The sequence below is a fragment of the Colossoma macropomum genome, unplaced genomic scaffold, assembly GCF_904425465.1.
Source record: "Colossoma macropomum unplaced genomic scaffold, Colossoma_macropomum, whole genome shotgun sequence".
Classification (NCBI taxonomy): Eukaryota; Metazoa; Chordata; class Actinopteri; order Characiformes; family Serrasalmidae; genus Colossoma; species Colossoma macropomum.
In genome coordinates, this window is record NW_023494788.1 from 6,229,867 (window position 1) to 6,253,357 (window position 23,491).

The following is a 23,491-nucleotide window of genomic DNA, read 5'->3' on the forward strand; positions in this document are numbered from 1 at the left end:
TGACACTTTTTAAAAGCCAGACCTGTGATGAAATATCAGATGTGTATATGAGTGCAGTCAGTGGAAAATCCCTGAAGTTTCAGACACGAACTGCTACAGTTTCATCATCAGAAGAGGGTTTAATTTACTCTAACCTATCAATATATCAATATATCTTTACTTTGAACGTCTTAAAAAACATTTAAAATGTACTTTTATTATTCTACAGTCACTAACACATCAGCTACAACACTGGGGGAATGTCACCTTTATTGAAGAAAAAGAAATGCAAATGATACAATTTTGTACATTTATTAGCTCATTTTTTTAGTTTAGCTGCTGTCTATGCAGTTTTCCGCTGATCCAAGGCTTCGATGTGACTTCTTACCCAATCCCAGGAAGGATCCACACAGAAGATCTTTCCAGTATCCATCTGAAAGCTGTGACAAAGGAAAAAGTGACAAAACTCCATTAATACAGCAGATCAACACTAAACAAAGCTGGTAAACATGGACAGTGTGTATATGTGGCCTAAATGACATTGTTAGTAATAATTCCACATGGAAAATTGATTCTAAATCATTGCACTACAATACAAAATCAGCCTTTATGTCGTCTCTGTGATGATGATTTTGAGTTTATCAGGTTTCCTGGTTAATTACAGATCAGTTCAGTTCATTCAGTCAGTTCAACATGTTGATTGTGGAGACTCTCCTGATCATGTGATACTCACACAACAGCTTTTATGGGGCAGGTGCTGCTGGTCAGGCTGTAGGATTCAATGCGCGCCAAGGGAAGCTTCCGCAACTTAGTCAGCTTAACACAGCAATCTTCAATGTCAATGGGTTCAATTCCTTGAGAGAAGTCAAGATGCATCAGCATGGGTTTCAGGCCCACAGTGCATTACAGCATCACAGAAGGAGATTCCAGCACTTTAACAGATGATCATTATGGGAATTCCACCAAATATTTAAAATTTCTATGTAATTAATTCATTACAATGTCAACAAATTCATTCAGAGTGGTTTCATGTGAAATTTGACATTCTTACCGAGTCAGTGATGGTGATAGGACCCAGGGGCTGTATTACAGAAACTTCCTGTCTTTTTGTTTTAACTTAAGATCTGACAGGTCAAGATACAATTTTTTTACAAATTTGTATTATAGAAGCAAATCTGATCTTAATTTAGGAATCTTATCTTATCTTACAGCATTTTATCTTATTACAAGTTAGTTAATCTTAACTTAATAGATCAAAGTCGACAATCAACTGTCATTTCTGTTACCTAGCAACTGACCATACTTGCACGGCTGAAACGTAAACCTGTAAGTATAGTAATCAAGTTAGTTAGCCAGTCAGATAACTACCATTATGGATGTAAAAAAGGTCAAACAAAACTAAAGTGTAATAAACTGTAAGTAGTAAATACTGTGAGAGTGCCCCCTGCTGTTTATCAGAGCGTCGCCGCTCCCCAGTTTCAGTCTCCATTTCCCAAACGCTTTAGCCGAGCGCGCTAACGTTACTCCTCCTAATAAACAGACACACGTTCAGCTCCGTCTCCTCATTATTCACCACCATCACTGTAATATTTCACCATCAACATTAACACACGAACAGTGGTGGACGAAGTACACAAACCATGTGCTTGAGTTAAAGTATACCCAAGGTAAAATATTACTCTAGTAAAAGTAGAAGTTCCTCCCTTTAGACCTCCACTTGAGTAAAAGTACAAAAGTATTTGCCTTCAAATGTACTTAAGTATCAAAAGTGAAAGTAATAAAAGATTAATTATGGCTTTAATGTCCTATTATCATTTTTGTAACAAGACTCTGCTTCATTAACTCATTTTAGGTGAAAATACTCCAGAGTCACTCCTGGTAAACCAGTCTTTTAATAGAAGGTCATTAATTAGTGACGCTGATATCAATTAAAATGATCATAAGCACAAAACACTGAAGGCAAACAGTTTCAATCAGGTAGAACTGAGTGGCTCTGAAATCACTTTTTACAAACAAGCAAAGTTTCAGTTTAAGATTTATTTGCAACTTAGTTACAAGTTTAGGTTTAATGAAAACTTTAAACTCAGATTCACAAATGAGTTTCCTTTACTAAACTGCATCTGTAGGTCTCTGTTCATAAACATAAACTAGCCAAAACATACATATACATCATCTAAACCACTTATCCTTCTGGGTCACGGTGGGGTGCTGGAGCCTATCCCAGCTGTCATTGGGCGGAAGGCAGGATACACCCTGCACAGATCGCCAGTCCATCACAGGGCAGACAGACATACACATTCACACTCACACTCACCTAGGGGCAATTTTAGCATGTCCAATTGGCCTGACTGCATGTTTTTGGACTGTGGGAGGAAACCCACGCAGACACGGGGAGAACATGCAAACTCCACACAGAAATGACCCTGGTCACCTGGCCGGGAATCGAACCCAGGCCATTCTTGCTGTGAGGTGAAAGCGCTACCCACTGTGCCACTGTGCTGCCCCTAGCATAAACAAATTTACTATAAAATAAAATAGTGTTTGTATAAATTCAGAAAAAAGACACGTCAGTCACAACTGCATATGTGTACATATTTCTATATTCTGGTCTATTTACACAAAGTTAGGTTAGTTCATCATTTATGTTGAATAGACTCTCCCACAATTTTACGCTGCTGTACTGACGCTGAACCGTGTGCTGCACTGGGTCGGTATGACCAACAGGTCAAAACAAGCTCAAAACAAAGTGACGCTGTGCCCTGATTGGTGTTTTTGCTTCGCGCTTCTTTCATTTTGACGTTATGTTTTTATACACACATAAACCAAAAGGAACGACAGATTTCTCATAATGTAGTGGAGTAAAAAGTGAGATATTTGACTTTGAAATGTAGTGGAGTGAAAGGAAAAAGTCACCAAAATGGAAAAACTTCAGTAAAGTACAGATACACAAAAAAACTACTTAAGTACAGTAACGAATTACATTTACTTCGTTACTGTCCATCACTGCACATGAAGGTAATAAGAGGGACGGTGGAGATCGAGTCTGCAGCATCTGAGATTTTTAAACACTTTTAGAAAAAAACCCTCATTAGTCAAAGCTCAGTTTTTAGTGTAGATAAATGTAACATCATTATGCTAGTTATAGTGAACTGTGCTGCCTTTCACTGCATACAATGATAGAAACAGATGGTTAAAACTAAGGTTAAGACACCTCTGGGGTTGATCTTAAAGTTAGGACAGGAATAAAGGTGATTTAGTCCAGTTAGGATGCTCCTGTAATACTGTATTCTTATTTGGAGTTAATGGAGAAGATTATGAACTTTGTTGTTACAGAACTGTTATTCTGTAATAGCTACTGTCCTAAATTCAGTTCTAATTAAAGTCATCATGGTGACTAAACAGATGAAATAAGATTTCAGACTTGAGAAGCATAATAAATAAAGAAACATAATGCACATTTGTCTTGTAGTCATGGCGACCCCTGGTTCCGATCAGTTGCAGAGTTTCTCTATTATGAACCTTTTCACACCAAAACACTCTGAATGACTTTGTTTAGGAGGAGCCTATTAATATTTTTCTTATAAGAAACATTTGCACTCTTATTTTTTTTTTTCTTGGACGTGTAACTATGTAAAAGTGTTCAATTTCAACAATATTGGGTAACTTACAAATCTTTCAAAATAAGTATTTTCATGCATCAACAAGGAAACATCACCTTTTTTGACATTTTTTCCACCATGTTTCTAGTGGTTTCTAATCTAGTTTTTCTTTAGTGATTTTGTTAATTAGACCTAATATTGCTGAATCACTGCATGTTTTCTTGATGCGTAAATCCGTATATTAAGTTAAAATCGAGCAACTGCATATTTTAAAGGTTAATTTAAACATTCTGGGGGACAATATCCCAAAACAATTTTACAGTGAAATGTGTTGGGCCCGGGATCTTTACACTGGTCATTATTAGGGTTAAAGCCAATAGACAGACCTGAACAGAGTGTCTGATACTCACCACTGCAGACCTGCTGGAGAGAGCAGAGCAGCAGCACCATCAGCAGAGCAGACAGAGTCCTCATTCTAGCAGAACCAGTGATTTCTCACAGAGAGAGAGAGAGAGAAAGACGGAGAAGCGCTGCTGAGCAGAGGAGAGAGGAGTCCAGTTCTAGTTGACTGACCTGCAGCCTGTTATGTTTACAAGGAGAGCGCTGGGTACATAATCCTTGGCAAAAGCAGTGATGTTTCAAAAGGGCACTTGGCAGGAGAAGGGGAGCAGAGGGAGATTAGAGTCCCCTTCATAACAACTACATAATATTTTTCAGTTCATGGAAAGTTTAATATGGTGGTATTTTGAGTTCTGTTTTATTTTAGTCAAAGAAAAAAGATTTAAATTACAGAAGATGAACATTTTTGTGACAGAAATCAATACCAATCCTGATAAACAGAGATGATAGAAATGAGTTAGGCTGTCTTAAATGATTTGACTCTATATGAACACTTGTGCTGGAGGTAGAGGTTCTGAAACAGTTCCAAGTTCACACTCTCGCATTATCACTGGATTCAGCTCAGTGTGAATCCTCAGATCATTAAATGTAAATTTTAGTTTGTTTTGATTCAGCAGAGAGATACGGAATATAAAAATCAAGCACCACTCTTGATATAGATCTGAAAACATCCACAGGTGTTTCTGTCCATCCTTCCACTGTGAGAAGACGACTCAGCGCTGTGGGTCTGAAAGGATGTGTGGCCGTCAAGAAGAACCTCACTGAGAAAAGGAGACGGACACATCAAACAAAGAAGCTGAACGATGGACTGACCACCCCAGAGTCCAGACCTCAACACCACTGAATGTGTTTGATTACTTCAGAAAATGATCAACCAGCTTCTAAGACTGAACTTTGGAGGCGTGTCTGCAGATTCTGTGAGGAACTGAAAGTGAGGCTCCTGAAAAGAATGGAAGCTGGAATAAAGGAACAGAGTGACTCACTGACTCATGCAGCTGAGATTAGAGTTAGATGTTGAGGATTCTGTGTGAATATTTGTTTAAGCGTCCAGAGTGTGGAAGTGTAAGGAAAAGGTTTCTATTAAGTTGAACAGTGAATGTGTGTAAATGATGATCATGTAGAAAACAGACCTGATCTGTGTTTAAAACCAGGTATGTGATAAAACATCATATGTGAGAGTGCAGTCAGTGGAAAATCACTGAGGTTTCAGACACCAAAAAGCTTAAACAGCAAACTGATACAGTTTCATCATCAGAAGAGGCTTTAATTTATACTAATCCATAATCCATTTGGCTTTACTGTAAACCTCTTACAAACCATCTAAAATGTTCAATTTACATAAACTATGTTATAAAAATGTCATAACTATGTTATGTTAATCTATTATATTACTATTAAGTCACTAAAACATCAACTGTGAAAAATGCATGTATAAAATTTTACTGTTTTACTGTATAAACACTGCATAAATGTACTGTATATAAAATTCAACAGCCTTCACATGATCAGCTTCAGGGTTTGGAGGACGTTTAGAGTTTTGATGCTGTAGATGCTTTTTTCTGGTCCACTGCTTTCATGTGACTTTTGACCCAATCCCAGGAAGGATCCACACAGAAGATCTTTCCAGTAACCATCTGAAACCTGTGACAAAGGAAAAAGTGACAAAACTCCATTAATACAGCAGATGAACACTAAACAAAGCTGGTAAACATGGACAGTGTGTAAATGTGGCCTAATTGACATTGTTGGTAATAATTCCACATGGAAAATTAATTCTAAATCATAGCACTAGAATATAAAATGAGCCTTTAATGTTGTCTCTGTGATGATGGTTTTGGGTTTATCAGGTTTCCTGGTTAATTACAGATCAGTTCAGTTCATTCAGTCAGTTCAACATGTTGATTGTGGAGACTCTCCTGATCATGTGATACTCACACAACAGCGTTTATGGGACATTTGCTGCTGGTCAGGCTGTAGGATTCAATGCGTGCCAAGGGAAGCTTCCGCAACACAGTCGGCTTCTGACAGCAATCATTTTCAGAGCCAAGGGCTTCAGTTCCTTGAGAGGAGACAACATGCATCAGCATGGGTTTCAGGCCGACAGTGCATTACAGCATCACAGAAGGAGATTCCAGCACTTTTAATAGAAGACCATTAGTGGAATTTCACCAGAATTTTCAAAATTTATTAATTAAATTAATTAAAATAATTTCATTAATTAATTTGTTAAAGAGATTATTTAGAATGGTTTCATGTGAAATGTGCTGTTCTTCCTGAGTCAGAATTGTGCACAGTGGTGGTGATAGGAACCAGATGTCCTCCTCTGAAAACTACCTCACAGAATAATTATGAATACACTGCTTGATGTTTTAGCTTGAGGTTTTGACTGAAATGTTTGGCACATTTGTGTTGTAGTCATGGTGACCCCTGGTTCCTATCACCACCACTGTCTGTTTCACATCAAAACTGAATGTTTACATCTCAACCACGTAATCATGCAGCAATTGTGAAAAATCAGTGGAATTCCCCAATAACACTCAGCAGGATTGATCACTGTAATAGTCTCCTAACTGAACTCCCAAAAAAGACAAACAGCTTCAGCTGATTCAGAATGCAGCTGCCAGAGTCTCACTAGGAGTAAAAGAAGGAAACACATCACCCCCCCACCCCCACCCCCTTCCTAAAATCCTTACACTGGCTACCAGTCTGTTCCAGAATAGATTTTAAGGAGCTGTTACTGGTTTATAAATCGCTTGCTGGTACAGGAGCAGCAGATTTATTTCATATGTTGCAGCGATATGAGCCGAGCAGAACTCTCAGATCATTAGGAACTGGTCAGTTACTCCTGCTGAAGGTGGAGACTATACATGGAGAAGCAGTGTTTTGCTGCTGTGCTGCTATTAAATGGACCCAGCTGACAGAGAGCATTAGAGGAGCTCCGACACTTTAATTCCAGGCTCAAAACATTCCTGTATGAGCAGCTTTCAGCTCAGTTTAAACACTGTTAGCTTTTCTAGCCCTTTTCTTCTGGAACGAAACTTTATTATCCTAATTTAACTTTTAATTTTTAATTTGATTGTTTTTAACTATGCTAATATAATTTCTTATTTAATTTTTAATTTTATGATTTTCTCTTTTAAATCTATTTTTTTAACCAGGCTTTAATCATGTTTTAATTTCTATTCTCCTTTACCTTACTTTTTTTTAACAACTGTGTATTTTCTCATTTGTAAAACACTTTGAAAGACAGCAGTGTATATAAGGTGCTGTATAAATAAACTTGCCTTGTCTTAAGGTATGTTTCAGAGTTGCATGTCCACTTATAATGGTAATTATTAGTGTTAAAGCCAGTAACCAGCACGGTTGCACAACATACAACCCCAATTCCAAAAAAGTTGGGACAGAATGTGAGTGTTTATTTGGTTTAGATATGGTTTCTGGCCTGGCCCTTTATACACAGAGATTTCTCCAGATCCCTGAATGGTTTGAAGATATTATATATTATAGAGGATGAAATACCTAAAATCCCCACAAATGCTCATTGAGGAAAACTTTTTTCAAACTGCTGGATGTTTTGCTGATGCATTTTTGTAAAGTAGCTACTCTCAACTTATCCTCGCTCATAAAGGCCTTTTCTGGCTGCTCCTTTTATATCCAAGCATGATGTCCCAACTTTTTTGGAATGTATAGCAGACTTCAATTTCAGAAGGAGCATGTGTTTACCAAAAACAATGAAACTGATAAGATAAAACATTTCATAGTTGTCTTTGACTGGACTGGTAATCTGGCATACTGGGCTGATGCACTTTTGGGCTGATATAATTTAATTTAGAACTTTTTTATACTGGCCAACAAGCCGGCCACAAAGCAGGGACAGCAGCCCATTGGTCCTTTTTTTGTATACTGACACTGGGCTGGCCCAATCACATATTGATGGACATACAGGCCCCGCCCTGCCCCTGTCCTTTCTGTTTCTCGTGTCAGCTGACGTGACTCAGAGCCAAAAATCTGTGGATGAGCAATGAAGAAGCAAAAGCGCAAGGGGGTTGCAGAGAAGTTGCCGGACCAAAAAAATAGGCAGATGCTGCTGAATGTGCAAAAATAACATATGTTTGCTGCAGCTTCAATAACTACAGGACCTGACGTTGTGCAGCAACAGCAGGTCCACTGCCAGTCAGAGGAGGGGTGTGACAGAGACGCCGAGGGACAGAGTGGGCAGGAGCAGGAGGAGCCCAGTGTAATTAAAGAGGTAGTGTGTGTGAAATGCCTTGATGACATCATGACGATGATAATTCAGTGATAATAAGATAACATAAACTGAACATTATCACAAAGTGAGACCATCACCTACTGCTGGTGGTCAATAGGTCAGTCAATTATAAATAGCACAATGTTATTTTTTGCTATGCAGTTGCAACCTCGGCTGACTACTCTAACATTAACTAGCTAACGTTATTTTGTCAGCATTGTGCTGTCTAAGCCCACGTTGCTGTGAGTGACCAAGGTCACTCAACACAATATCATAATATCATAGAATCATTAGGCTTAGGCTTCCCAGATAAATGATGCTGTGTAATACAGTCTACAACACCTCCAGCTCTGAGGGTGTTCAGAGGGCCATGCAGCATTTTCCAATAAGTAAGTACACCAGACATGCAGCTGTCTCTACACTGTTCTAGATTAAAGATACCAGTACTGAGATCATTTATAACTCCATCAATTATGATTCTCACCTTTCTCTCTTTGTCTCCCTGTCTCACTCTTTTTAAGGCTGCCTCATTTGTGGAGATCTTTGCTGTCCATTGGTGTGGGGTTCACAGGCAACTTGCATACTATGTACAGATATGCTTAAATTGTATTAATTTATTTGTAAAGCTACTTTTTCTTTGACAGTTTTGAGTGTTTCTTTGACAGTTTTGACTGCTTGAGTGTGGAGATTGTGCACTCCATGGCCACATCTGACCACCAGGGACTCATTCAAGAGCAAATTAGTATTCTGCTCCACTTGCACCCAGCACTTAAGCCTACTACTCAGCTTTGTAGTGGTAGTAGGTATGTACACATATGAAAAGGAACCCCAAGGAAGGAGTACTGGGGCGTGGTGACCGACCGATACAGAAATGTCAAGGACAATTTTCTGTCCCAGTCCAGCCCTGGTCAAAATAGATTTAAAAATCATGGCTTCCTGTTTTTATTTGCATTTTACCTACTGTCCTAACATTTTTGGAATTGGGTTTGTATTGTTTTTCACAGTGTGATACTAGTATCCTGACGCTCACAGTTCCAGACGTATGCTGCTGTAGGGATTTTAATTTATTAAGGTACTCAAATAATACATTTTTTGGCTCAAAACAATGCAGGACAACTATCACCATCAAATAACTGGTTGCCAGTGTATTTTCTGTCAAATACAAGGCATAGAAACAAGACAATATAACCACAACACTACCAGCTTCTCCAACTCATGCAGCCATTATAGCCAGAACTGGACAGAGTTTCTGATACTCACCACAGTAGACCATCTGCTGGAGAGAGCAGAGCAGCAGCACCATCAGCAGAGCAGACAGAGTCCTCATTCTAGCAGAAGAGATTTCACCCAGAGAGACGGAGCTGAGGAGAGGAGGGAGGAGTCCAGTGCTGGATGAGTGACCAGCACTCCTCATTTATACAGAGTGGGACAGGATCTCCGCATGGCTGAAATCCCCTACTAATCAAACGTTAATCACGTTTCTCAGTAGCTCTGCCACCATAACGTCCTTCCTCTTCTGTCTAACACCAACATTATATCTGTGTGGAAGAACAACCTCTGCGTTTTACAGACTCTGCAAAGAATCTGCCCAAGAAACAGAACCGCATATCATACCACATCTTCCTAAAAGTACAGTTGTATGCAGTTAAAATAGTTTATTTGCTAAATTTAACATTTTGGGGAAAAAATAAAACATAAATTGTGATCTGTGCGCAGAGGTCGCCAACTTTCTACAGAGTCGATCGCTACAGACCTCCAAACTTCATGTGGCCTTCAGATTAGTTTAAGAACAGCATAGAGAGCTTCATGGAACGGGTTTCCATGGCCGAGCAGCTGCATCCAAGCCTTATATCACCAAGCGCAATGCAAAGCGTCGAATGCAGTGGTGTAAAGCGCCGCCACTGGACTCTAGAGCAGTGGAGACGTGTTCTCTGGAGTGATGAATCACGATTCTCCATCTGGCAATCCGATGGACGAGTCTGGGTTTGGTGGTCTGACTGCATTGTGCCAAGTGTAAAGTTTGGTGGAGGGGCGATTATGGCGTGGGGTTGTTTTTCAGGAGATGGGCTCGGCCCCTTAGTTCCAGTGAAAGGAACTCTTAATGCTTCAGCACCAAGAGATTTTGGACAATTTCATGCTCCCAACTTTGTGGGAACAGTCTGGGGAGTTTGGCCCCTTCTTGTTCCAACATGACTGCGCACCAGTGCACAAAGCAAGGTCCATAAAGACATGGATGAGCGAGTTTGGTGTGGAAGAACTTGACTGTCCTGCACAGAGTCCTGACCTCAACCCGACGGAACACCTTTGGGATGAATTAGAGTGGGGACTGTGAGCCAGGCCTTCTCGTCCAACATCAGTGTATGCACAAATGCGCTTCTAGAAGAATGGTAAAAAATTCCCATAAACACTCCTAAACCTTGTGGAAAGACTTCCCAGAAGAGTTGAAGCTGTTATAGCTGCAAAGGGTGGGCAAACATATTATTAAACCCTATGGATTAAGAATGGGATCTCACTCAAGTTCTTATGCGTGTGAAGGCAGACAAGCAAATACTTTTGGCAATATAGTGTATATATTATTTTCACTTCAAAAAATCAAGAAAACATGGAATGGGACTGGGGTGCACAAAGTTTTGCAAACAACTGTACATAATCATGAATGCCTTCTGAAGACTATCTATATGGAAAGATAAATCAACAATCAGGATAAACAGATTGAAAGTCAGACAGATATACTGACATCCATATAGACAGAAAGGCTGACAGTCATGATGACAGAGGCTGTGTTTGAAATAACCCAAAACACACTGCTGTGCACGGCTTGAGCCCAAACCTAGTAATTAGTACGCAGTACGTGACCAACATGAATTTCTCCAGTACACCAAAGATACCCGGATCACTGCTCAAGGAAAATATTTCAGTACATGGTCAGAACGTCTTCATCACATACTGCACCCAAAACGCAACGCGGTCAGAAGGACGTAACCACTGATGTAACTGCATGGATATATTTATAGCCCTGAATTCAGCCTTTCTATACATTAATAACGGCAAAATGAAAAAAAATTAATCCAAATACTGCTGCACTGAAGCCACATCTGTTTTCTCTGATGGTCTTGAGGTGGGTTTGCTCACTCCATCTATTTAACAAAGTTAACTTACTGCACAGACGATGTAATTAACAGTAACTTACAATGTAAAGTTGGTCTCAGCCAAACAATCCGCTCAGCACCAGCTTTTCAGGCTCGCATGCAGAGTCACACTGTTTATTCAGTCAAACCAGCTTATATTACCAACTACGAATGTAATGAAAATGAAACTCACAAACAGCCGAAAACAGGTGTCCCTGGTGTAAAAGTAGTAATGCTGTGTGAGCGAGGAGACCAGAGACTCTGGCTGTGTTCAAAATGACATACTACTATACTACATACTGCATACTGCACTAGTATATACTGTACACTATATGCTACTATTCATAATAATATTTCTTTACCTTCGCTCCTGTTTCCTCAGCTCTGCAATCACTGCTTAGCAGCCATTGCTAGCTTTAGCACAAACAGCCGAAAACAGGTGTGTTTGAAAATGACACAGGGTCACCACACAGAACAATCCACAGCTGTTTATTTGTGGCTTTGGGGATGAGTAGAAAACAATGTCCTGCTGTCTGTCATTGTGTGGGTGTCTTTTAAAAGTTACAGAGGCTCATCTCTTGACCAAAATACAAACGTACACACTGAAAAGTGAATAGCAACAGTTTCTAAGCAGTGATTGGAGGGCTGAGGAAAATGAATTGTTTGAATGAAGTGTTTCGAGATTATGGCTGAAAAGTCCGGTTAGGGAACGTTAGTGCGGTTTTACCAAAGTCAAAGAAAGTCTGCTTACTTTTTAAAGTTATTGTTTTGTCCCATTAATGTAACTGAGGAGTTCTTTGACAACGTGCTACAATACACACAACATGCAGAATACATGGCAAAATGAAACGCAAAACCTTTACTACACTGTTTTCACATCGTTTGACCTCTTTTTTTGTACTTTAAATGTATTTGTCTCATTGAAATACATCCAAAATAGAGAAATAATGCACACGTGAGGTTGCATTTAAACAGCAACATGTAGAAAACATGCCAAAATTAAGTAAAAGATCCATTACACTGATTTAATATTGCTTAAAGTACTGCACAGTGGAAAGCAACATAGCTGTGCCTTTATAATATTTTAAAGTGGATTGTATTTTGTACATATATATTTAACTATAAAAATGCACATCCTCATGCACTGTTATTCAGTAAAGCTGTAAAGAGATGTGAAAACAATGTAACAGAGGTTCTGTTTTTTATTTTGACACATAACTACCAGTGTGTGAATCAGTTCAGCTCAGTCTTTGTCCCTCTCCACCTTAAGGAATCACACAAAGTCACTCAGTGAACTACATGTATTTTAAGCTCTTGAACAGAAGAGTCATCGTGTTTACACTGTTACCCCGCTAAGCTAACTCACTTTAACTTCCTGTAGGGAGTCACAAACAGCCGTTAGGTCCGCGGTTCACAAGAGAACCGCCTAAATTTACCCACAGGAACGGTTTCTCACCATCTACACACACAGATATGTTCAATATGGTGATCTAATACGACAGTCAATCAAAAGAGCAAAGACAGAAGACAAATAACTCACATCTGTAAACGCGTTAGTCGGCAGTAAAGACCTGTTTATCAGACTGAAGGGTAGTGATGGAGAGTCGATTCCAAGAGAATCGATTCTTTGATTCCCCCACGGCTGGAAGACGGGATCGACTCTTTGCCAGGGACTCTAAGAGTCGAAATGCTTGGAGTCGACTCCTCGTGTTTTTTCACCGTAACTCGCTCGAGGGACGCTTTCGATTCGTCTTGCACCGCAGCTTTTTTCTCCGGGGTTATACAGGTTATAAACAATGAGCAGAATCGATTCACGGAGCAAAAACCGAAAAAAAAACACAGAACGTTGAGGAAAAAGGGTGAAGCTGAGATTCGATCCTTACTTGTTTGCATTTTATTTATTTATTTAATTTTATATTTAATTATTTCATTTATTCAAATTTCCGTTCCACCTTAAATGGCGCAGTTACACCAGAACAACTGCATCACGAATATTAATGGCGGATACGAATCTAACTTCAGCTTCATGAAAAGAGGGACAGGAGAACATCCACCTGGCTCCTTTTAGAAGAATCCAGACTACAGTAATGATTTTCTCAGTGCATCAGTCTGAGTTTCCCCTCAGCCCTCATTATGCGGAATAAGCGTAATTAAGTCGAGATGTCCACTCCATCAATTTGGAAGGGGTCAAGAGTCGAAGTTGACTCATGTAACAGTACTTGAGGCAGAGAGGGAGGGGGGGACTCATTCCAACCCTTAACAGAGACCCTCCTCCCAGACCCTTTCCACAGAGACACTCCCCTATAGACCCTCCCACAGAGACCCTCTACCTGTAGACCATCCAGTTTCCTCAGCTCTCCATTCGCTGCTTAGCAACCATTGCTAGCCGCTTTTCAGCTCTTTTCAGGTGGATATATTTTGGTCAAGAGACGATTCTGCTGAGTTCATAAAATAGTACCATGACAGAGAGGAGGGTGTTGTTTTCATCTCCAAAGCCACAAATAAACTTTACAATGTCAGATTTTTATCTGTGTATTAAACCTGTTGGGTTTCCAGACACAACTGTTTTCCTCTTCTGAGACTTCAAAGACTAAGACAAAGAAAAATAATATCTAGAAAGCCTCTTATTTCAAAATGTCTAGTAAAACATTATAAATATATCATTAAAAAAGGAAATTTTACAAATTAACTTTAAGTTGGCTTTAAACCTGGCTCCGCTCACAGAATAACGGCCTGCTGACGGTTCCTAGAATTAGAGAAACCACAGCAGGTGGTTGAGCTTTTTCCTACGTAGCCCTAAAATTGTGGAATCATCTCCCGACCTCTGTTTGGGACTCAGACACACTCTCTACACTTAAAACTAGACTCAAAACTTTTCTGTTTGCACAAGCATTCTGCTAATATCAGTTGTTGCACTATTAACTCACTAATATCTCTCCATAAATGGACGTGTCCTCTTAATCAATCTCTCTCTCTCTCTCTCTCTCTCTCTCTCTCTCTCTCTCTCTCTCTCCCTTTATTTGAGCCTCTGAGCAACGTCTGCCTGAGTCGCCTCATGGGAGCCACCAGAGCTGCTAGAGTCACCAGAGCTCCATCTCTGTTGGCTGATCTGCACCTCACCTTCATGAACTGACCCTCCTGCTGCTGCTGCATAAACTCAAACTATCTAATTAACCATTGCTCCACCTGTTTTTCCTGTTTTGTATTCTAATATTTTATACTAATTGTGTTTACTATCCGGTGTCGACCAGAGGAGGATGGGTTCCCCTTTTGAGTCTTGGTTCCTCTCAAGGTTTCTTCCTCTTGCTCTTAGGGAGTTCTTCTCTGCACCTGTCACCATTGGCGACGCTCATGGGGGCTCGGACCTGGATTTTTCTGTAAAGCTGCTTTGTGACAACACCTGTTGTAAAAAGCGCTTTATAAATAAACTTTGATTTGACTTAATAATGTTTCAAAAGTTGAAGTAGATTTAAATGACAGAAGATGAACATTTTTGTTGCAGGAATCAATAACAAACAATGGAACTGATGGTTATTAGTGGATTCAGCTCAGTGCGAATCCTCAAATTAGAATTACTGGCTCCTTTAACTGCATGTACCAATTACATCTGTGTTGATTGATGCAGCACATTAGAAATCAGCATGTATTTCATTATATGCATTCTACTTGTAATGAATTTGTCCGTTTCTGAAAACTCATTTAGTTGTAATAAACATATTTGATTGTAATTGACTTGTACTAAATTTGTCTCATCGTATTCAGGATAACTCATCTAAGTCACCTACTAGCAGAGGGGAATCCCTGGGACCTTCTAGAGGCCTACTGATCTCTGGGAACTAAAAAAATATATGTTTGTAATTATTTTAGCTCAGTAGAAAAACGCTGAATACAGGAGAAAATCAAGCTGCTTCAGATCTGAAAACATCCACAGGTATTTCTGTCCATCCTTCCACTGTGAGAAGACGACTCAGCGCTGTGGGTCTGAAAGGATGTGTAGCTGATCAAGAAGAACCTCACTGAGAAAAGGAGACGGACACATCAAACAAAGAAGCTGAACGATGGACTGACCACCCCAGAGTCCAGACCTCAACACCACTGAATGTGTTTGATTACTTCAGAAAATGATCAACCAGCTTCTAAGACTGAACTTTGGAGGTGTGTCTGCAGATTCTTTGAGGAACTGAAAGTGAGTCTCCTGAAAAGAATGGAAGCTGGAATAAAGCTAAAGAGTGACTCACTGAACACTCAAACGGCTGAGATTAGATTTATTTGTTGATGCTTCTCTGTAATTTTCTTTTTGAATGTGAGTTGAGTGGAAGGAAAGGATTTCTTTTAAAGTAGACAGTGAATGAGTATAAATGATGATCATGTTGTAAACAGGCCTGGGGCCAGTTGCACCAGCTGTGCATAAGTTCAAACGTAGGCTAGTCATAACGTAAGCGTTTACTAAGTTCAGGTTTATGCATTACTAAATCAGAACAGGTTGCACCACAAACTAGATTTAACTTTGAGCTTAGTAGTTACTAAATATTTACACCTCCCCCTGAGTAGGTGTAAGTGTTGTGGAAACCATCAGAAACCACATAGAAAAGCAAAAAAAGAGCAATAATATGATTCTTTGGTTAACTATGCTAAATATTCTAAACTATATATAGGGTGTGATTTTACTTACAGCTCTTATTATCGTCCTGGTTTTAACTTTAGCATGAAGCTGAACACCCACAGCTCCAGCTCAGAAACAATCAGCAGTTGCACAAACGGCCAAACTGAGGTTGCTGTTGTGTCGCTCAGCCGGAAGGCGCACTTGAAAAGCGGAAATATTAAAGAATAAACAGACACTGGCTATAGATCTACAGATGATAGATAGATAGATAGATAGATAGATAGATAGATAGATACATTTATTTGTGATAACTTGTGTAGTTGTAACATATTTGACACCAGTTTACTTGTCATAAATTTTTTTCTTGTTATATTTAGGATAACTCATGAGCTTAGGTCAGCAGAGGAGAAATCAGGACCTTCTAAAGGCCTACTGATTCCTCATAACTAAAAAATATACATTTGTAATTTTTATTTTTTTAAGTTCAACAGAGATACTGAATATAGGAGAAAATCAAGCTGCTTCAGATCTGAAAACATCCACAGGTGTTTCTGTCCATCCTTCCACTGTGAGAAGACGACTCAGCGCTGTGGGTCTGAAAGGATGTGTAGCTGTTCAAGAAGAACCTCACTGAGAAAAGGAGACGGACACATCAAACAAAGAAGCTGAACAATGGACTGACCACCCCAGAGTCCAGACATCAACACCACTGAATGTGTTTGATTACTTCAGAAAATGATCAACCAGCTTCTAAGACTGAACTTTGGAGGCGTGTCTGCAGATTCTTTGAGGAACTGAAAGTGAGTCTCCTGGAAAGAACAGAAGCTGTAATAAAGGTACAGAGTGACTCACTGAACACGGAAATATTTAATATAATAGTTGTTGAGGCTTCTGTGCAGTTCTCTATGTAAACGTAAGAGGAAGTACATGTAAAAAGATAAAAGATAATGAAGTGGACACTGAATGTGTGTTAATGACACAGGCCTGATCTGAGATCATTCTCACACTTTATGAAAGCCAGATGATGAAATATCAGATGTGTGTAAGAGTGCAGTCAGTGTAAAATCACTGAAGATTCAGACGTGATTAAGCTTAAACAGCAAACTGCTAAGATCACATCATCTGAAGAGGCTTTGATTTATTCAAAATGAATTTCATGTTGAGCCTCTTTAAAACTGTTTAAAAGCTACATTTTCTTTTGAACTATTACTCAAACGTCACTAAAACATCAACTGTGACGAGTAGGACACTGGAGGAAAATCACCTTTATTGAAGAAATAGAAATACAAATGATACAACATTGTAAAAATGTTAGACAGCTCACTTAGTTTCACTTTGTGTTATGTACACATGTACAATGTATACATGTACAATTTTACTGCATTACTTTACAAACACTGCGTGAATCTACTAAAATTCTACAGCCTTCTCACGATCAGCTTCAGGGTTTGGAGGATGTGTTGGGTTTTGCTGCTGTCTGTACAATTTGCCGCTGGTTTACTGCTTCCATGTGACTGATGACCCATTTCAAGGAAGGATCCACACAGAAGCTCTTTCCACTATCCATCTGAAAGCTGTCACAAAGGAAAAGTGACAAAAATGTATATAAAGTATATAAAGTTCTACGTCTTCACATGATCAGTTTCAGGGTTTGGAGGATGTTTAGAGTTTTGCTTTTTTCTGGTCCAGTTTTTTCATGTGACTTTTGACCCAATCCCAGGAAGGATCCGTACAGAATCTCTTTCCAGTATCCATCTGAAACCTGTGACAAAGGAAAAAGTGACAACTCCATTAATACAGCAGATGAACACTAAACAAACAAAGCTGGTAAACATGGACAGTGTGTATATGTAGCCTAACTGACATTGTTAGTAATAATTCCACATGGAAAATTAATTGTAAATCTTGCAACAATCTATAAAATCAGCCTTTAATGTTGTCTCTGTGATGATGGTTTTGGGTTTATCAGGTTTCCTGGTTAATTACAGATCAGTTCAGTTCATTCAGTCAGTTCAGCATGTTGATTGTGGAGACTCTCCTGATCATGTGATACTCACACAACAGCTTTTATGGGGCAGTTGCTTCTGGTCAGGCTGTAGGATTCAATGCGTGCCAAGGGAAGCTTCCGCAACACAGTCAGCTTAGTACAGCACACTTCTGCAATGTTAGTGGCTTCATTTCCTTGAGAGGAGTCAACATGCATCACCATGAGTTTCAGGCCCACAGTGCATTACAGCATCACAGAAGGAGATTCCAGCACTTTAACAGATGATCATTATGGGAATTCCACCAAATTTTCAACATTTTTGTATAATACATTTTTAAAGGATGTCAGCAAAGTCATTCAGAGTGGTTTGGTGTGAAAAGCCACATTTTAGAGAAACTTATTGAGTCAGAACTGTTCACAGTGGTGGTGATAGGAACCAGACGTCCACCTCTAAAAGCTCCATCAGAAAAAGTTATTATATGACATGGTTATGAATTCACTGCCTGATGTCTGAGACATACTCACTATAGTTCTGAGATGAAGTTTTGGCTTGAAATGTGAACCTGATTTGTGTTGTAGTCCTGGTGACCCCTGGTTCCTCTCACCACACCTAAAGAAATCTGAGTCTCTATAATTAACCATTTCACACTAAACCACCCTGAATGATTCTGTTTACATCTCAAGCACTGAATTATGCAGAAATTGTAAAAAAAAAAAAATGGTGGAATTTCCCTTTGAAGTACGTTTCAGAAATGCATGACTTCTGCTTGAACCACTCATTATGGTGATTATTAGGGTTAAAGCCAGTAACCAGCAGGGCTGCACAATATATTTTGTCAAATGTTATTCCAAAGTTGGTATTTTCAATACTGGACATTCAATATGCAAATAAGCCTGTTTCTGTGGATGTTTTAATGTATTAAAATACTCATGTAATCCAACTATGCATTGTTTTTTATTGGCTGAAAACAATGTAGACCAACTGTCACCATCAAGTTACCAGTTGCCAGTGTGTTTTCAGTTTATTGCATAGAATACGGACAAAATTATATAATAACAGTATTAGCAATTTCTCCATATTGTGCAGTCATTGTAGCCAGAACTGGACAGAGTGTCTGATACTCACCACAGTAGACCTGCTGGAGAGAGCAGAGCAGCAGCACCATCAGCAGAGCAGACAGAGTCCTCATTCTAGCAGAAGAGATTTCACCCAGAGAGATGGAGCTGAGGAGAGGAGAGAGGAGTCCAGTGCCGGATGAGTGACCAGCACCTCCTCATTTATACAGAGTGGTTTCTCGTTCTCAGCAGCTCTGCCACCGTAACGTCCTTCTTCTTCTCTATAACACCAACATTATATCTGTGTGGAAGAAGAACCTCAGCATTTTTCAGACTTTGCAGAGAATCTTCCCAAGAAACAGAACCGCATATCATGCCACATTTTCCTAAAAATACAGTTGTATGCAGTTAAAATTAATTGTTAATGCACAATTTACTAAAAAATAAATTGTGTATGAAAATGTGCAGAAGTGTGTCTTCTAAAGAGAATGTGTTCACTTATTTTCACTTAGAAAATCAACAAAACATGGAATGGGACCGGACTGCAAACAACTGTAAATAATCATGAATGCCTTCTGAAGACTATCTTTATGGAAAGATAAATCAACAATCAGGATAAACAGATAGAAAGTCAGACAGATATACTGACATCCATAAAGACAGAAAGGCTAACAGTCATGATGACAGAGGCTGTGTTTGAAATAACCCAAAACACACTGCTGCGCACGGCTTGAGCCCAAATCTAGTAATCAGTATGCAGTACGTGACCAACATGAATTTCTCCAGTACACCAAAGATACCCGGATGATGCTCTGCTCCGGGAAAATATTCCAGTACATGGGCAGAACGTCTTCATTACATACTGCATCCCAAAACGGACGTAACCACTGATGTAACTGCATGGATAAATTTACAGCCCTGAATTCAGCCTTTCTATACATTAATAACGGCAAAATGAAATAAATTTATCCAGATGCTGCTGCACTCAGTGCAACACTGAAGCAACATCTGTTTTCTCTGATGGTCTCGAGGTGGGTTTGCTCACTTCATCACACAGCGTATGACTCAGAGTCACACAGCATATAACTCAGTAATACTAGCTCATATTACCAACTATGAATGTAATGAAAATGAAACTCACAAACAGCCGAAAACAGGTGTCCCTGGTGTAAAAGTAGTAATGCTGTGTGAGCGAGGAGACCAGAGACTCTGGCTGTGTTCAAAATGACATACTACTATACTACATACTGCATACTGCACTAGTATATACTGTACACTGCACGCTACTCTTCATAGTAGTATTTCCTTATCTTCGCTCCTGTTTCCTCAGCTCTCAAATCACTGCTTAGCAGCCATTGCTAGCCGCTTTAGCACAAACAGCCAAAAACAGTTGTGTTGGAAAATGACACTGATTTTTTTTTTTAGTCTATTTGTGGCTTTGGGGGTGAGTAGAAAATGTCCTGCCGTCTGTCATGGTATGAATGTCTTTTAAAGGTCACACAGACTCATCTCTTGACCAAAAGACAAACGTACACACTGAAAAGTGAATAGCTACAGTTTCTAAGCAGTGATTGGAGGGCTGAGGAAAATGGACTGGGTTTTAAGATCAGTCTGATTGGCTCAGTTCCTGATGCTGGCTTGTAGTCACACCCCTTCCCTGTAGTACAGCACATGGCTTGTGTCATACACTGGATACTGGACAGTATAGTACTGATGAAGAGTAGCATGTAGTATACAGTGCACAGTGTGCTATTCTTAACACAGCCATGGTCATGAAGGCCTACTGAACAGAAGACTATCCACTTTATTTTTCATGTGACCACTGTGTTTCGAGATTATGGCTGAAAGGTCTGGTTAGGAAACATTAGAGCTGTTTCACCAGAGTCAAAGAAAATCTGCTTACTTTTTAAAGTTATTGTTTTCTCCCAATAATGTAGCTGAGGAGTTTCTTTGACAACGTGCAACAATACACACAACATCACTCTTCCACAGTGACATGCAGAATACATGGCAAAATGAAAAGCAAAACCTTTACTACACTGTTTTTACATCTCTTGACCTCATTTTTTGTACTTTAAATGTGTTTGCCTCATTGAAATGGAATCAAAACAGTGAAATAATGCAGATGTGAGGTTGCATTTAAACAGTATCGTGCATAAATTGTGCCAAAATAAATAGTAAAAGATCCATTACACTGATTTAATATTGCTTAAAGTACTGCACAGTGGAAAGCAACATAGCTGTGCCTTTATAATATTTTAAAGAGGATTGTATTTTGTACATATATATTTCACTATAAAAATGCACATCCTCATGCACTGTTATTCAGTAAAGAGGTAAAGAGATGTGAAAACAATGTAACAGAGGTTCTGTTTTTCATTTTGACACATATTCTGCACATCACTATGGAACAGTAACATAATGTGTGCATTGTATTTCACGTTTTTCCACTGTAGTGATTTCTTTTCAGCTTGGTATGAGCTCCTCTCCACAGTCCAGACCTGTAAGGAGTCATAATCTGCTGTTATATAACTGATAGTGACTTATACACTCTCTCCCAATATTACAGATAATCAGACAGTCATAACTACCAGTGTGTGAATCAGTTCAGCTCAGTCTTTGTCCTTCTCCACCTTAAGGAATCACACAAAGTCACTCAGTGAACTACATGTAGTTTAAGCTCTTGAACAGAAGAGTCATCGTGTTTACACTGTTACCCCGCTAAGCTAACTCACTTTAACTTCCTGTAGGGAGTCACAAACAGCCGTTAGGTCCGCGGTTCACAAGAGAACCGCCTAAATTTACCCACAGGAACGGTTTCTCACCATCTACACACACAGATATGTTCAATATGTTGAACTAATACGACAGTCAATCAACAGAGCAAAGACAGAAGACAAATAACTCACATCTGTAAACGCGTTAGTCGGCAGTAAAGACCTGTTTATCACACTGAAGGGTAGTGATGGAGAGTCAATTCCAAGAGAATCGATTCTTTGATTCCCCCACAGCTGGAAGTCGGGATCGCCTCTTTGCCAGGGACTCTAAGAGTCGAAATGCTTGGAGTCGACTCCTCGTGTTTTTCCACCGTAACTCGCTCGAGGGACGTTTTCGATTCGTCCTGCACCGCAGCTTTTCTCTCCGGGGTTATAAAGGTTATAAACAATGAGCAGAATCGATTCACGGAGCAAAAACCGAAAAAATCTCACAGAAAGTTGTGGAAAAAGGGTGAAGCTGAGATTTGATCCTTACTTGTTTGCATTTTATTCAAAGTTCCGTTCCACCTTAAATGGCGCTGCAGTTACACCAGAACAGCTGCATCACGAATATGAACGGCGGATACGAATCTAACTTCAGCTTAATGAAAAGAGGGACAGGAGAACATCCACCTGGCTCCTTTTAGAAGAATCCAGACTACAGTAATGATTTTCTCACTGCATCACTCTGAGTTTCCCCTCAGCCCTCATTATGCGAAATAAGCGTAATTAAGTCGAGAAGTCCACTCCATCAATTTGGAAGGGGTCAAGAGTCGAAGTTGACTCTAGAAATCAGGGAGTCATGCAACAGTACTGAAGCGATGGAACCAGTGAGGATAAGTGAGGCACAGAGGGAGGGGGACTCATTCCAACCCTTAACAGAGACCCTCCCCCCAGACCCTTTCCACAGAGACACTCCCCTATAGACCCTCCCACAGAGACCCTCTACCCATAGACCATCCATTAGAGATCTTCCTCCAGAGACCCCCTTCCAGGGGAGACAGCAATCCCTGGTGTAAAAGTAGTAATGTTGTGTGAGCGAGGAGACCAGAGACTCTGGCTGTGTTCAAAATGACGTACTACTATACTACATACTGCATACTGCACTAGTATATACTGTACACTGTACACTACTCTTCATAATAATATTCCCTTATCTTAGCTCCTGTTTCCTCAGCTCTCCATTTGCTGCTAAGCAGCCACTGCTAGCCGCTTTTCAGCTCTTTTCGGGTGGATATATTTTGGTCAAGAGACGATTCTGCTGAGTTTATAAAATAGTACCATGACAGAGAGGAGGGTGTTGTTTTCTGTCCATCTCCAAAGAAACAAATAAACTTTACAGTGTCAGATTTGTGTCTGTGTATTAAACCTGTTTGGTTTCCAGACACAACTGTTTTCCTCTTCTGAGACTTCAAAGACTAAGACTTTTAATAAAAATAATATTTATATTTCAAAAGTCACCATGTCTAGAGGAAAATAATAAACATATAATTAAAAAAGGAAACTTTACAAATTAACTTTAAGTTGGTTTGGCAAAGCTGGCTTAAATTGACTTAATAAAGCTGGCTCCGCTCACAAAATAACGACCTGCTGACGGTTCCTAGAATTAGAAAAACCACAGCATTTTCCTACGTAGCCCCAAAATTGTGGAATCATCTCCCAACCTCTGTTCGGGACTCAGACACACTCTCTACACTTAAAACTAGACTCCAAACTTTTCTGTTTGCACAAGCAT

At 39.6% G+C, this 23,491-nt stretch overlaps 3 protein-coding genes across 4 annotated transcripts in view; all 3 read right to left on the reverse strand.

The window, feature by feature from the left end:
- The window catches only part of LOC118806649 (regakine-1-like), a 63,048-nt gene that overhangs the window by 14,045 nt on the left and 25,512 nt on the right, over positions 1-23,491 (reverse strand). The window contains exons 1-2 of one of the 2 annotated variants that reach the window (XR_005007135.1): positions 12,895-13,184; positions 12,649-12,813 (exon numbers count right to left, since the gene is read on the reverse strand). The gene's annotated coding sequence lies outside the window, so the exon portion shown is untranslated. Of the gene's footprint in view, positions 1-12,648; positions 12,814-12,894 lie in introns of those variants that run through there. The other variant, XM_036568149.1, reaches the window with a different exon arrangement.
- LOC118806651 (C-C motif chemokine 13-like) lies at positions 232-19,162 on the reverse strand. Its single transcript, XM_036568151.1, has 3 exons — positions 19,071-19,162; positions 713-833; positions 232-419 (listed from the first exon to the last, which is right to left on the reverse strand). Exons 1-3 carry the CDS (start codon positions 19,132-19,134, stop codon positions 323-325), a joined length of 282 nt encoding a protein of 93 aa, XP_036424044.1. The 5' UTR covers positions 19,135-19,162; the 3' UTR covers positions 232-322.
- On the reverse strand, positions 5,218-9,810 carry LOC118806650 (C-C motif chemokine 13-like). Its single transcript, XM_036568150.1, has 3 exons — positions 9,487-9,810; positions 5,913-6,036; positions 5,218-5,618 (listed from the first exon to the last, which is right to left on the reverse strand). The coding sequence occupies exons 1-3, from the start codon at positions 9,638-9,640 to the stop codon at positions 5,507-5,509; spliced, it is 390 nt and encodes a 129-aa protein (XP_036424043.1). The 5' UTR covers positions 9,641-9,810; the 3' UTR covers positions 5,218-5,506.

Excerpts from the sequence above, each read along its gene's own strand:
- LOC118806650 (XM_036568150.1), bottom strand. The coding sequence starts at position 9,640 with ATGAGGAGTGCTGGTCACTCATCCAGCACTGGACTCCTCCCTCCTCTC. Across the intron at positions 6,037-9,486 it reads CCAGCAGATGGTCTACTGTG|GAACTGAAGCCCTTGGCTCT; the intron begins GTGAGTATCAGA and ends TCTCCTCTCAAG. Across the intron at positions 5,619-5,912 it reads TGTCCCATAAACGCTGTTGT|GTTTCAGATGGTTACTGGAA; the intron begins GTGAGTATCACA and ends CCTTTGTCACAG.
- LOC118806651 (XM_036568151.1), bottom strand. The coding sequence starts at position 19,134 with ATGAGGACTCTGTCTGCTCTGCTGATGGTGCTGCTGCTCTGCTCTCTC. Across the intron at positions 834-19,070 it reads TCTCCAGCAGGTCTACTGTG|GAATTGAACCCATTGACATT; the intron begins GTGAGTATCAGA and ends ACTTCTCTCAAG. Across the intron at positions 420-712 it reads TGCCCCATAAAAGCTGTTGT|CTTTCAGATGGATACTGGAA; the intron begins GTGAGTATCACA and ends CCTTTGTCACAG.